General features: G+C 53.3%; 1 protein-coding gene across 8 annotated transcripts; it reads right to left on the reverse strand.

Annotated features, from left to right (window-relative positions):
• Positions 1-5,637: 5,637 nt before the first annotated feature.
• ZNF205 (zinc finger protein 205) lies at positions 5,638-14,261 on the reverse strand. Of its 8 annotated transcripts, none has more exons than XM_027527470.1 (8): positions 13,893-14,259; positions 13,323-13,464; positions 13,081-13,155; positions 9,475-9,688; positions 9,127-9,218; positions 8,632-8,752; positions 7,122-7,226; positions 5,638-6,862 (listed from the first exon to the last, which is right to left on the reverse strand). In XM_027527470.1, the coding sequence occupies exons 3-8, from the start codon at positions 13,081-13,083 to the stop codon at positions 5,796-5,798; spliced, it is 1,602 nt and encodes a 533-aa protein (XP_027383271.1). In that variant the 5' UTR covers positions 13,084-13,155; positions 13,323-13,464; positions 13,893-14,259; the 3' UTR covers positions 5,638-5,795. The 8 variants fall into 8 exon arrangements, with proteins under 8 accessions (XP_027383271.1, XP_027383272.1, XP_027383269.1 ...); XM_027527471.1 differs by having other exon boundaries at positions 7,122-7,223; positions 14,141-14,256; XM_027527468.1 differs by lacking the exon at positions 13,081-13,155 and having other exon boundaries at positions 7,122-7,223; positions 13,893-14,261.
• Positions 14,262-14,487: the final 226 nt, after the last annotated feature.

Here is a 14,487-nt window from a genome sequence, read left to right on the forward strand (position 1 = left end):
GACGCGGCCGTCGGCGACGCTCACCCCGAAGGACCCCCGCCCTCTGCCACCGATAGATTTGACTGAAGGACAGCAGGGCTCTCCGGGCTGGGGACAATCTGAAGCAGGGGGGCCGCATCGGAAAAGCTTTGTACATCTGTCCGTGCTTCCACCCTCTTACTCGTTTTGGAGATCTGAGGCTCCAAAATCTTTTTCTGAAGTGGAAAATCCTTTCGTGTCTGGTTGTTGTTTGATTTTGCAAGAATTGCATCCTTAGTGTAGGCAAGAAAATAAACTTGTCAAGGTATCCATATCCACAAAGCTAGCTTCCTCAGTCAGCTCACGTGGCACTCCATCAAAGTGGTTTTTCCTAACCCTATGTAAAAAGCTCCTGCCCCATACCTCCCCCCGCTGTTATGCCTCTGCCCTGCCTTATTTTTCTTCCTAACCTTTATCACTACCTGATGTATCTGTATAATATTTAACTCCATTACTCGACTATAATTTTCACAAGATCAGACTTTTCACTGCTCTACTTCCATCACCTAAAATATTGTGCTCGGCACAATATTTGTTGAATAACTAAAGATAAAAATAACTGAAAGGATATCTAGTAAGGTCATTCATAAATAAGCACTATTAATATTTCAGTGTTCTATGAATATTTCTAATATATATCTGGAATCGTTCTATTTAAGTTATGTTTCGTTGGCTCAAAAGTCTATCGAAGGTATGTTTCCAAAGCAGCATTTATAAATAAAATCCATCTTGCAAGCTGCACAGTATTCCAGAGCAGGAAGGTTCCATATTCCAGTTAAAGTCTCTTACTCGTGGACACTTAGGTTGTTTCCATTTCCCCGTATTTGTAGATCTTTACTGCATACACCTTTCTGTATTTGTTCGAACAACTTACTGGACGGGATGAGCCCAGTCTGTTCAATTGAGACTGATGACGTGGATGTTATTGGGTCCCTCGCCGCCCCCTACTGGCCCCAGTGGAGAACGGCACAGGAGGTTTTTTTGCATTGTGGCCTTAGTGTTCTTCCAACGCCCTCTACTGACAAAGACTAACATCTAATTGGCTGGCGAAGGAGAAACGTCTAAGAATCTGGCTCCATTATCACAAAGAAGGACCAAAAGGGTTTACTGGGGGGGTCTGAGAGACAATAAATTAATAGCCGGCACACCGACCAAATACTCTATTGGGCATTCCTGGTAGTTGGTAAATTATTCGTATGTAGTTATATTGAAGTTGACCATCTTATTGCATTTTCTTTTCCTTCTGATAGTTTTAGTTTATTTTTCTAGCTAGAAAATATAAATATATATTGTAAAGAGTAAAATTTTTCTTTCCATAAAAGTTATATTCATTTCTAGAATTTGTACTTATTATTTTTCTTTGTCGTATAGCATTGTCCAGAACTCCCAAAGTGTTAAAAATCAGGACAGGGACTTCCCTCTGGTTGGGTAAAACTCTGGACTTCCAATGAAGTGAGCCAATGTTCGAGATCCCTGGTCAGGGAACTAGATCCCACATGACACAACTAAGATCCTGGTGCAGCTAAAAATAATAAATGAATGAATAAAAAGAAATAAATATTGAAAAAACTCAGGACAGCAGGCATCATTGGCTTGGGTAATGAAAATACATTTTGTTTGTCTCTGATGTATATTTCCATGCTTGTATTATGCAGCATCTATTCTCATTTGAAGAAGAACTAGTGGTTCCTCAGTATCAGTTTTCCCTTTCAATAGTAAGTTTTCAGTGGGCATGTGGCCCTTAAAAATAAAGAATATGTATTTCCTAGTCTACTGCATTGAAGTATGGCCATGTATTTGTACTGAAGACAATGATACATGAGCAGATGTGCTGTATGTATCTTACTAGAAAGGGATTCTGTCTTCCTATTCTCTTTTCCCCAACTGCTAGCAGGAATTTGGACATGGGGGCATGGACCATGCAGATGACACTAACCCTATGGGTGTCAAAGCAAGAAGGTGGAAGTGCCTGGATTCCTGATAATTGTGGGTGGATTTATGCCCAGATGATGGTGTAAGAGAGAGACAGATACTGAGATTAAGCCACTCTTATTTTGGATCTCTATTTTAACCAGAATGTAAACCCTAACTAGCATTACTGCCTACTAAGAGTTTATCCTTGCCTGGGAGATTGCATGCACAGAGGAGCCTGGAGGCTACAGTCCATGGGATCTCAAAGAGCCGGACACAACTGAGTACACGCATGCACACACAGAGTGCACTTTATGCAGGGTCGCTGATTTCCCCACCTAAAGTCTTTCCCCATCTCAAGCAAATAATGTTCAAATCCTTTGACCTGAGTCTCTCTTCTCACCCAGCCTACTGGAAAATTGACAGTGGTCCTAGTGCCTTTCCTGTCAAACCTAAACCCAAGCTAAAATCAGGTTTTCTTCCAGTCTTTAAAGAAAAATGGTAAAAATACATATTTTTTATTTTTATAATTTCCCTAGGGGATACTGGATATTCAGAATTTCTATGTGATCTTGACTAAATCTTGATATTATGATTTTTCTAGGAAATCATCCCTTTCATCAACAATTTCAGATTTATTAACATGAAGTTGTACATAATATTCCCATTTGGTTAAAATTTTAAAAATCGGCACATATGGTTAAGTCCCACTGCTTGTTTGGGGTCAGTGAGGTGAGATTTTAACGGTGGTGGGGCAGCAGGCTTGGAGGAGTCTAGGTATCTACTGACTTTGTGGATTAGGGCTGCCATGCCAGTCCTGCCATAAGCTATCTCCAGCCCACCTACAGGTGTTGTCTTAAGAAATTCACTTCTGTCTTGTTTAAGATCATCTTTATTTTGGGTCTCTATTATTTGCAGTTGAACTGAATCCTGATTCATTACCTCATAGGGTTGTTATAAAGATTAAATAAATGAGAGAATACACATAGACTACTTAGCCTAATACTAACTTTTAACACAAGGAAACACTCAATAAAGAATGGTTATTCTCAGGGAATTATGCATCACCAGGAGCCTGTCAAACGGTCATGCCACAGGAAAGAGGACTCACGCACGAAAGACAGCAGGAGTTAGGACCTCCCAGGCATCTTTTCCACTTTCCCTGGAAGATTTGAGCCCAGCTTGTTCTGGTCAGTGGCCTGTTGGATCTTAATCATTAGGGCTCACCTGGCGCTTTGTTAGTTGAGAACAGAAAAACTGGCATTAGTTCCAGGAGGTGACAGGCACAAGCCACAGAGTCCTGCCTCTGCAACCCAGGCAGGAAGCCTGCCTGATCACACATCTCTGGATGGCCGAGGAGCATGAGAATGCGGACACCACGGTAGGACCATCTTCAAGAACGCCCGTTCTCCACCCTTCACACAAGACACCAGGGAGAAATCGCAGGCCACAGCCTCTCTCAAGTCTCACCTTTCTAACCAACCCCCACCCCTCCCTTCCACTACTGGTGTCATTTCAACTCCTGGAACACCAATCTCTTTCTCAGGGCAGGGCTTTTATCCGTTCTGTTTCCTTAGCTTGGAAGGTCCTACCCCCAAAGCCTGAACGTTCCTTCCTGGGAGGGGCCGTCTCCGACAACCAGTACCTAACATCCTCCCTTACTTCACCCGGTTCCTTTCTTTCTGGCATCTGTCACTACTTGAAAGTAATGTATATGTCATTTATACGTTTACACTGCTTGTTAGTCTCCCTTACTAGAGCGGAACCCCTTGAGGGCACGGATCTTGTCTGGCTTTTGCATCGCTTATTCTTCGATATTTAGCAAAGGACCTGGAAGGCACGTTTTCATTTCGTATTTGAAAAATGAAGGAGTGAATGCAGCAAAGCCCGTATTTAACGTTTCCTCGCCCTTTACCATCCACCCCTGCGCGCCACTCATCACCACGTACCCCTCCAGTATGGACTGCCTCACTTTACTCGGGTCCCAGCAAAAGAATCAAGGTCTTCTTCAGGCCGTTTCCACACCCGACTCTTCCAGGCAGCCCAGTTAGGCCCTGCTCTAAGGCTCAGCAGGTGTTAGTGTGCCGGCAGGAGGCGTCTGGGCTCTCGCTGAGCTCCTGTGCCGGGGCCACGACTCGCCGGCTACCGTGCACAGGCCAGCCATTTCCAGGGCCTCATGTGGTCTCTGGACTCGGGCTCCCGGGGTCTCTGGGCAGCAAATCTCAGCTCTCCGCAAGAAGCTAAGCTGGAAGCGGCTGTGGCCCGAGCCCTCGCCTTCTGTCCGCCCCCTCTCTAGGACAGCAGGAGGTTTGGAGTCTCGGTGGTAGGCCAGGGGCCTGAGCTGAGCGGAAAAGACAAAGTTCCAAAGCCCAAAGCGTCGACCAGTTGCCAGGCAACCGTGCGGCGTGGGGGCGTGAGGGGGAGCGGATGCCTAGAGAACAAACATCGGTCGTGATTGGTCACTTTTGCTGGAGCCCACCCCTACTCCGCCTCGACACTTGACTGGCAAAGGCCAACGTGGGAGGGGCGGGACCTTATGGAACCCGTCCTCCTGGATATAAGGCGACACCCAGACCGCCAACTCTGCGAGGTCACACGAGTTTGGGAGGAGTTTCTCAGGCTATTGCAGTGCTGAATCAGCCGACGTCCCCGACCCGGCCCGGCCCGGCCCGGGGACGGCATAATGCCTTTAGCAAGGACTTGGGCCGGGGAATTCCCTGGCGGTCCAGTGGTTAAGAACTCGAAGTTTTCATTTAATTTCATCAAGGCCAAGGGTAAAACAGGCAGGCAGGCTCAGGCAGGGCAAATTACAAAGGACTAGAATGAAAGCTGAGCGCCGAAGAATTGATGCTTTTGAACTGTGGTGTTGGAGAAGACTCTTGAGAGTCCCTTGGACTGCAAGGAGATTAAACCAGTCCATCCTAAAGGAAATCAGTCCTCAATATTCATTGGAAGGAATGATGCTGAAACTCCAATACTCTGGCCACCTGATGTGAAGAACCAACTCATCTGAAAAGACCCTGATGCTGGGAAAGATTGAAAGCGGGAGAAGGGGATGACAGAGAATGAGATGGTTGGATGGCATCACTGACTTGATGGACATGAGTTTGAGTAAACTCCAGGAGTTGGTGAAGGACAGGGAAGCCAGGCATGCTGCAGTCCATGGGGTTGCAAAGAGTCAGACACAACTGAGAGACTGAACTGAACTGTGCAAAGAGGCCAAGGAGGTGAGAAGTAGGAGCAGGAGATGGCATCAGCTTCAGAAAGGACCAGGAGAAGTAGGGGGTCCCTGGTAAGTGAGAAATCCTCACTGGATTGAAGCTGGGACCCCAGGGATGCAGGTGAAAATGTGCAGCCACAAAATGCAGGCCCTAGTGCCTGAGACAGGAGACAAAGTAGGCAGAAGACACTGAGCATGAATTCCCATGCTGACTCTGCCCTGCTCCCGACTCCCTAGGAAAAGAGGCATGGCAGGGTCCAGGGCTCAGCGGGAATACCTAATGACAACAGCAGCAGAAGTGGCTGGTTGGCTTCAGGTTGGAAACCTCTAGATTCTGGAATGGGTCCCAAGCCAGGTAAAGGCTGGGGAGGAAGATGCCTTCTCAGAGGACTGAGTGAGAATGCATAGTTGCCCCGGAAGGCTCCACTTTCCCCACGAGTCCAGGATCAGCTTCCAGGGCCCCATGAAAGGAAGCTATAGGCTGTCGCTTGAATTCCAAGGCCTTTAATTTGCGGCGAGCATGCCTGGTCCTCATCTGAGCTCCTCCTGTGTTGCCACCCCCATGCCAGCACCTCCCCGCCTCCCTTCCTGGGTCTCCCAGGTCACACTCCCACACCAGATGCCCCGGCCCCTCCCTCCCAGCCTCCTAGGTAGGGGCAGGCGGGGGTGCTGCCAGAGTCCCGGCCGCCCCCAGCATCAGCATGGCCAGGGCCTTGGGCCCCGCCGTGTGGATCTTCTCGTGCCGATGCAGGTTGGAACGCCGGCTAAAGCTCTTGCCGCACAGCGGGCAGGAGTAGGGCCGGACGCCTCGGTGGGTGCGCTGGTGGGCGGTGAGGTGCGAGCTGTGGCTGAAGCTCTTGCCGCAGTCGAGGCAGTGGTAGGGCTTCTCGCCGGTGTGTGTGCGGTTGTGCGCAATGAGGTTGGATCGCTGGCTGAAGCACTTACCGCACTCGGGGCACGGGTAGGGCTTGACCCCGGTGTGGGTGCGCTGGTGGGTGACCAGGGCCGAGCTCTGCGTGAAGCACTTGCCACAGATGGGGCACTTGTGCGGCTTGGCGCCCGTGTGGGTGCCCTGGTGGGTGACCAGGTCCGAGCGGCGGGTGAAGCGCTTGGCACAGCGGTCGCACACATAGGGCTTCTCGCCCGTGTGGATGCGCTGGTGCTGGATCAGCGTCGAGTGGTGGCTGAAGCTCTTCCAGCAGGATGGGCAGGTGTAGGGCTTCTCGCCCGTGTGGATGATCTGGTGCTGGATGAGGTGCGAGCTGCGGCCGAAGCGCTTGCCGCAGTCCGTGCAGGCGTAGGGCTTCTCGCCCGTGTGCGTGCGCCGGTGCGTCACCAGGTGCGAGTGCCAGCTGAAGGCCTTGCCGCACTGCTCGCACTTGTAGGTCTTCTTGCCCGCCTCGCTGTCCAGCGCCAGGCCCTCCTCGCTGCTCTCGGGGGCGGCCGTCCCCCCTTCTCTGGGTTGCTCCGGGAAGTGGCCCTCCTGGGTTTTCGGGAGGTCGGTGTCAGGCGGGGCTGATTCCAGCTGTGCCTCCTTCACGGGACAGGGCTGCACATCGTCCTTGGCTGGCCCTGAGTTCTGGCCGCTGGCTGCTCGCTGCCCGCACCGCGGGGCCTCCCCCTGGGCTCTTCCCATTCTGCTTTTGAAGGACTTTGCATCGCCAAGGGCTCCCAGGGATGCAGCCAGCTCCTCCTTGTCCACCTCCACCACTCCTGGATAAACAGGGTTTCCAGCAAGAGAGAGGCTTTCATGAGGGCCCCAGGGGAGTTCTGGAGATGGAGATGAGGGCAAGCACCTGCGGGGCACCCTGGAAGCAAGAGCCACCTCCACACAGGAGCGGGGGTGGGTGGCCCGGCCCCAGGAGGGGCTCTGTGTCTGCACCCCACAAGAAACAGCCCGTGCTGACCTGGGGCATCAAAGAGTGACAACCAAGACCCCACTACCCCGCCCACCTGTCCCCTCTGCACGCACCTCTTTTCTCTTCCTCCTCATGTCCCAACTGCCTGCTGGAGCCCGGGGCCTCACCCTTGCCCTGCACTTGAGAGGCCCAGAAAGGTCTGCTGAAGGGAAACCCTGCTTGGAAAGAGATGCTGCGCTCAGTCAGGGCCCTTCGGGCTGCACAGTGGGAGATACCAGCACCCACCCCCTGGAGAGGTGATGGAGCGAAAGAGGGGGTGCAGCTCTGCAAACACAGGGCAAATCCAGATGGCCACACCCTCTCAGGACACAGTTTCCCAGGCATCGTCCGGACACTCTTCTCAGGGCTGGCCACCCCTGTGTCACACAGCCCCCAGCAGTGGCCCCCTCAGTCAGCATCCAGATGCATCTTCCTCTCCTGCACCTGCACCTTCCCAGGACCACAAAGAGGGCTCCTGGGACAGGGGCAGTGGGCAGAGAGAGGCCAGCGGGAGGGCCTGGCTGAGAGGGCCAGGGACACCGACCACCCGTAAGTCAGGGACCAGGCCCATTTGCCAAGTCCCCCAGGTTTGAGGGCCTAGGAATTCTGGTCAAGCCAGGAAGACAGCAGAGGGGGCCCGGGCTTCATGACCTGATCCAAGCCCCATGGGAGGGAAGGAATGTGTGGACCAATGGGTGGTTTAGGGCATTCATGAGGCCCACCATGGGGCTGCGAGTGGAGGTTGGTTCTATCTGATCTCCCTGGACCTGCTGGCTGAGGCCCCAGAGAGTCCCAACACTGGGTGCCGAGCAAACCTGAGATGATTACAGGCGTGAGCAGAGCCACTGCTGTGATCCTGAGGCCCACCACCAAAGTCAGAAGGTGGAATCACCCAGTCTGTGGCTCCACCGGGACTAGGCGGTGTATAACAGACACGCAGACAGACTGACTGACCAAATGAACGCTCTGATTTTTCCATAAACCCTCACAAAATTCTGTCATGAAAACTAGAGCCTAAAACTGAGGAGTCAAAACCCTGGGACTTAAATACTCACCATGAGAAAAACCAAGGGAACCAAGGCCCCTCTGAGAAGAGGACATGGCCCTGGGAGGGGGATGTAACAGCTCAGAGTCAAAGGCCCGGAGGGACCAGCTGGCACCGTTACCTGTCCCCTGGGCCTGCAGCCTGGCCCGGAGCCAAGCTTTCTGCTCAGACACCTCTGAAGCTGGGCTTGGAGGGGAGAAGAAGGGGAGCTGCTGGAAGGAGCTAGGGAAGAACTAGAGCACAGTCTCTAGATGGGCATTGTCCAGCATGGCAGCTGCTGGCCATGCGTGGCTACTTCAACTCAAATCTGAGCTGATTAAAATGAGATAAAAGAGCTCAGTGGCTCCAGCTGCATTTCAAAGACTCACTAGCTACATCTGGCTTGTGGCTACCACATCAGCACAGAAAGAACACGTCTACCACTAGGAAGGTTCTATAGGACAGCGGGGTCCGGATGAACTGCAAGAGGGGATTCAAGCCCTGGAAATGGGAGAGGAGGTGGCAGTGGACGGGCCCCGCTCTGATTCCCCAGCCCTTACCCAAGGAGAGCCCGCTCCTCTTCTGCAGGACCTCCCTGTAGAAGCTCTGCTGGGTGTGGTCCAGCCGCCCCCATTCCTCCCGGGAGAGGTACAGAGCCATGTCCTCAAAGGTCACCGGCATCTGAAATAACACAGAAGGCCCCCTCTCCAGGACATGCCCCGTCTCCAGGATTCATCAGGACATGGTGGAGGCGCTCAGTGGTGCCAGGACGAGGACAGACCTGGACCCCCATCCTGCCGACTTGGGTGAGGCCCGCCCTGGGTCTGCTGGTGAAGCAGGGCAGCTGCCTAAGGAAGACTTCTGGGGGTAAGAACCATGCGACTGTGGACAGCACAGGAGAAAAGCAAGACTCCCTTTCGGCACCACTTCCAAAGCTCAGGGTCTCTGGCCCCCACCCTCAGGTCCAGCGCTAGGATCCGGAGCACAGCTCTGTCACAGATGCTGTCCCTCCACGTCCTTTGGCTCTGCCTCCAGCCATGGACGTGGACACTCACCTGGGACCAGGCGGTGAGGAGCGCCGCGGCCATCTGCCGGTCTCTGGTCCTCCCCTCGCGGGAGAGCACAGGGGTCTGGGGGGCTGGGAGGGCTGAGAGAGGAGAGAGGTCCTCAGGCGGCCACCTCGCCCTGCTTGGCCCTCCTGCTCCCGGGAGTGAATGAATGCCAGGCCCACCAGGGACCCCCCGCTGCCTCCAACTCCACCCCCCAACCTGACCCGAGAGGAGGGTCAGTGGGCTCTGAGGGTGAGTCGGGCAGCTTCTGCAGGGAAGGTGGGGCAGACACCTGGGTCTTCCTACCTGGGCTGGGAGCAGGGAAAGGGCCCCTCTCCCCGTTCCCTTTCTCACCTCCTCCAGGCAGGAAACACACTTTCTCCTTAGTGCCCTGGCTTAGGGGCACCCAGCCCCGCGCTCCTTCAGCTCTGGTCTCCTGTGACACCCCTTCAGGGTGCGGCTCCTCTGGCTCCATCTTGATGTGGGGTGACTCCCAGGCCTCTCCTAGAGGCACTGTCCCCTCTGACTCAGAGAGCATTTCTTGACAAGAATGCCCATGACCTGGAGTCTAGGAATGACGGCTGCATCAGCACTGGGACAGAGGATGGGAGGCACAGAGGCAGACCCCGCGGGTGGTGGAGCGTACACCCAAGTGCAAGACTGCCCTGCTCCCCTCTCCGTCCCCAAGACCCGCACACCCTGGTTCATGCCCACCAGCAAGCAGGATCATGGGGGAAGGAAGGGAAGCTGGACATGGCCCTGCAGGTGCCCATGGGGCAGACACCTCTTCCCAACGTGAGCCTCACACCTCCCATAGCAGTGTGGATTGTTATTCTCTAAAAAAAAAGCAAGAGCATTCCAGAAAAACATCTATTTGTGCTTTATTGACTATGCCAAAGCCTTTGACTGTGTGGATCACAATAAACTGTGGAAAATTCTGAAAGAGATGGGAATACCAGACCACCTGACCTGCCTCCTGAGAAATGTGTATGCAGGTCAGGAAGCAATGGTTAGAACTGGACATGGAACAACAGACTTGTTCCAAATAGGAAAAGGAGTATGTCAAGGCTGTATATTGTCACCCTGCTTATTTAACTTATATGCAGAGTACATCATAAGAAACGCTGGACTGGAGGAAGCACAGGCTGGAATCAAGATTGCTGGGAGAAATACCAATAACCTCAGATATGCAGATGACACCACCCTTATGGCAGAAAGTGAAGAAGAACTAAAGAGCCTCCTGATGAAAGTGAAAAAGTTGGCTTAAAGCTCAACATTCAGAAAACCAAGATCATGGCATTTGGTCCCATCACTTCATGGCAAATAGATGGGGACACAGTGACTGACTATTTTTCTGGGCTCCAAAATCACTGCAGATGGTAATTGCAGCCATGAAATTAAAAGACGCTTACTCCGTGGAAGGAAATTTATGACCAACCTAGACAGCATATTAAAAAGCAGAGACATTACTTTGCCAACAAAGGTCCGTCTAGTCAAGTCTATGGTTTTTCCAGTGGTCATGTATGGATGTGAGAGTTGGACTATAAAGAAAGCTGAGCACAGAAGAATTGATACTTTTGAACTGTGGTGTTGGAGAAGACTCTTGAGAGTCCCTTGGACTGCAAGGAGATCAACCAGTCCATCCTAAAGGAGATCAGTCCTGGGTGTTCATTGGAAGGACTAATGTTGAAGCTGAAACTCCAATACTTTGGCCACCTCATGCGAAGAGCTGACTCACTGGAAAAGACCCTGATGCTGGGAAAGATTGAGGGCAGGAGGAGAAGGGGATGACAGAGGATGAGATGGCTGGACGGCATCAATGACTCAATGGACATGGGTTTGGGTGGACTCCGGGAGTTGGTGATGGACAGGGAGGCCTGGCGTGCTGTGGTTCAGGGGGTTGCAAAGAGTCAGACACAACCGAGCGACTGAACTGAACTGAATACATGAGGAAACAGTGTAGTTGGGTCGGGTGAATGGTGTTCCTCCAAAATTCATGTCTACTTGGAACCTTATTTGGATTAAAGGTCTTTCAGATGTAATAGAGTCTAAGGTCCATAGAGTCGCAAAGAGTCGGACACAACTGAAGCAACTCAGCACAGATGTAATGAGTTAAGGATCTTGAAATCATCCTGGAATCAGTTGGGCCCTAAATCCAGTGACTGGTGTCTGTATATAAGGAGAGGACACAAGGATTTCCCAGTGGTCCAGTGGTTAGGACTCCAAGCTTTCACTGCCAAGGGCCCGGGTTTCATCTCTGATCGTGGAACTAGGACCCCACAAGTCAAAACAAAACAACTAAATAGAGGGCACAGAAACAGAGGCGAAGCCACGTGAAGTTGTTAGTAGAGATCAGAACTATGCTGTCAGAAGCCCAGGGACACCTGGAGCCACCAGAAGCTGACAGGCAGGAAGGATCCTCCCCTAGAGCCTTCGGAGGGGGCCCTGCCAACACGTTGATTTTGGGGTTCTGGCCTTCAAATGTGTGAGAGAATAAATTCTGGTTGTTTTAAGCCACCCATTTTGTGGTCCTTTGTTACAGCAAACACAGGAACCTGACACACCCAGGCTCTGAGATCAGACAATGGCCCAAGGTCACAGAGCTGGGAGTGACTTGACCAAGACTGGAACTCAAGTGGAGCTGACCTGCAAGTCACCTCCAGGGCCACCACTTCTTGAAAGTGACAGGAAGGCCTGTGGCCTTGGGCCATTTCAGGCCTTACTCAATTGGTCAAAGAAGCTGGAGTTTCTGATTTGGAAAAAGTCTAAGAGTACCTCTAAATGTGTTGAGTCCCTGCATCCATCTAGGTCTGATGGAAAGAAAACTCCCAGGCTCGTCTCCTTCAGCACTGCCTCCCACGGTGGGACTTCCAGGGCCCTCCCTGCCCGCTTCACGGCAGCCTCAGGGCCCAGCCCTCTGGGAGGCTGAGGGGCAGGCTTTGGAGTCAGGCTGCCGGGGCTGAAATCCATAACCTCTGGTCACTAGCCTTTCAGCCCAAAGCAGAGCAGAGCATTGCGGAAAGTCACTTCCCTTGCACTGGGAGGTCCTGTGAGGCCTCATCTCACCCACAGCACTGGGTACCAGCCAGCCTCCTGCTGGGAACTCAAGTCTATCCCTCCACCTCCCAACCACCTGGGTACAGGTTAGGGTCTGGACGAGAAACACCTCAAGCTGGGAATCAGAGTGCCTGGGAGCCACATGGGCCTGGTGGCCTCTGAGACCCAGCTGCTCTACCTCCGCACTGGTGACATGCGAGAGCTACCCTCTCCAGAAAGTTCTAGATGAACAAAGAGCGGTGCTGGTAATTATTATTATCACTCTCCTGTGGGAGCTGACAGAATCCAACATCAGCAGAGAATGCTATGGGCCTGTGAGGCCCATTGGGTGTTACAAAGGCATGATGGAAGGGAAACTGAGCAGCGGTAAAAATTCTTTGTGCTTCTATGATATGAACACAGAAAACAAACACTTGATTTGTCTTTGCACTTGCAGCCACTGGAATCCTAGTTGAGGAGTTCCAGGTTGCTCTGACCCAGGATCTAGTTGCTATGGGTGGTGCTGGTTTACAAGCTGCAGTAATGAGCTCCTAGGGGCTGACAAGCTGCACAGAGACGACTCCCCTGCCTATTATCTTCTCCCAGCCTCCCCACCACCTGGCGAGACAGGTGGGCATGGCAGGCACATGATCCGCATTTTACAGATGACACGCCTGGTTCCCAGAGGCCAGGGGCCCTACACAAGGTCGCACACTCAGCTGCAGCTGACTCAGGTTCCCCCACGGCTGGTGACCCTGGTCCTCCCTCAGGTTGTTAATTACACACACACAGGTACAGGAAGGACTAAGTGCTCAGGCCCAGAGTGAGAGGAGCTGGGGACCCAGGCAGAGGGGTGAGGCTTGCCATGTGCCCATTTGCCCAGAGCAAATCCCACCTGTAGGACCCTCCATGTAACCCCCTTACCATATTATGTAGCTTTTGGTCTGCTGACTATGAATTCACCAGGCAAAGGAAAACAGTCCCATAGAAGTCAATTCCCTGGTGGAAGGTATTTCCCATCATACCTTCTCTTCAACACCCCTAAACTCATTTACCAGCCTTGCTCCCTCAGAGAGTCTAACTCTTTCAAATGCCCTGTCCTGAAAATCCCCTCCCACTCCAATCCTTCCAGTGCATGCCTCCCCTTCCCAACACCCCATTCATACCTCTCGGGCTCTCTCCTTGTCCTGGGCAGCCCGGATGCCTCCGTCGTCTGCAGACATTTTTTTTTATCTCAGAGCCAGAAAGCACCGTTGAGTCGTTTTGTGCTTGTGTTGGCCAAGCCCCCTCCAGCTTCTGGCCAGGAGCCTGGAGGAGCAGAAGGAAATCAGCCAGCGTCCCCTGGACACCCCCTGAAAGCCCCGAAATCCCCACGCGGGACCAGACCCATCCTTGGCCCCAATCGGACGTAAAGCCTCCCGGACGCCCTCCAACGGCCTCCCTCTCTAAACTGTTTTTGGTTCCTCGCTCTGACTGAATGCTGTTTTCTGTGATCCCCTTTATCGCTGAAGCAACAACTCCGAATCTCAGAGCAGCTGGGTTAGGGAAAGCTGGGGGAATTTGGAATCTGTATCTCCCGTCACGAAGAGCGTAAAGATCTGCAGAGATGCTACCAAACAGGTGCTGAGTGGGGCCCCGCCCGCCGCAGCCAGCTCGGCGGAGGAATCGAGGCTCCGGAGTCTCCCGGCCCCGGACACACACACACACACCCTGCCCTCGACCTGACTCGGTCCCACCTGGGATCCCGAAATTGAGCCGCCCGCTGTCAGCAGCCCTCCCTGCGGCTGCAACCACCCGCCCGGGCCGGGCGTCCATGCTGCTCACGGTCCCGCACGAATGATGTCCTTCCTCTCTCCGAACCCGGTCCAGGCCTCCTCCTCTCCCCGCCAGCCCGTAGCCTTCCACCTTTGACCCCGGCCCTTCCTGCCAGCCGGCCACCCTCGCGGCTCTCGGGATCCAGGCGCCCTCCCAGCCCCGCTCTCACCGACGTGGAGGCGGAGGGGGCGCTACGGGCGGCGGAGCCCCCGCCCCTGGGGAAGGGAGTCTCCGCAGCCTGCACCGGGCGCAAGGAGCCGGGTGGAGACCGGGATTAGGGACGACAGGAAGTCCCTCCCAGATCCCGTTCCCCGCGCAGCTGCAGCCCTACAGGGTTCCCAGCCTGGAGGGTTCCGGGTCTGGGGTCCTGAGGCCGGCTGCACCTGCTCTCGGCCGGTCAGGAGATGACTCCCCAGATCCTCCTTGCTGGCTCACGACCGCTTTACCCGGCCTGTACTCGTGAAACCAGCCAAGCAGGGGCGCCAAAGCGGGAACATAGATTTTGTCGAAGGATTT

This window comes from Bos indicus x Bos taurus, chromosome 25, assembly GCF_003369695.1.
Source record: "Bos indicus x Bos taurus breed Angus x Brahman F1 hybrid chromosome 25, Bos_hybrid_MaternalHap_v2.0, whole genome shotgun sequence".
In the NCBI taxonomy this organism is placed as follows: Eukaryota; Metazoa; Chordata; class Mammalia; order Artiodactyla; family Bovidae; genus Bos; species Bos indicus x Bos taurus.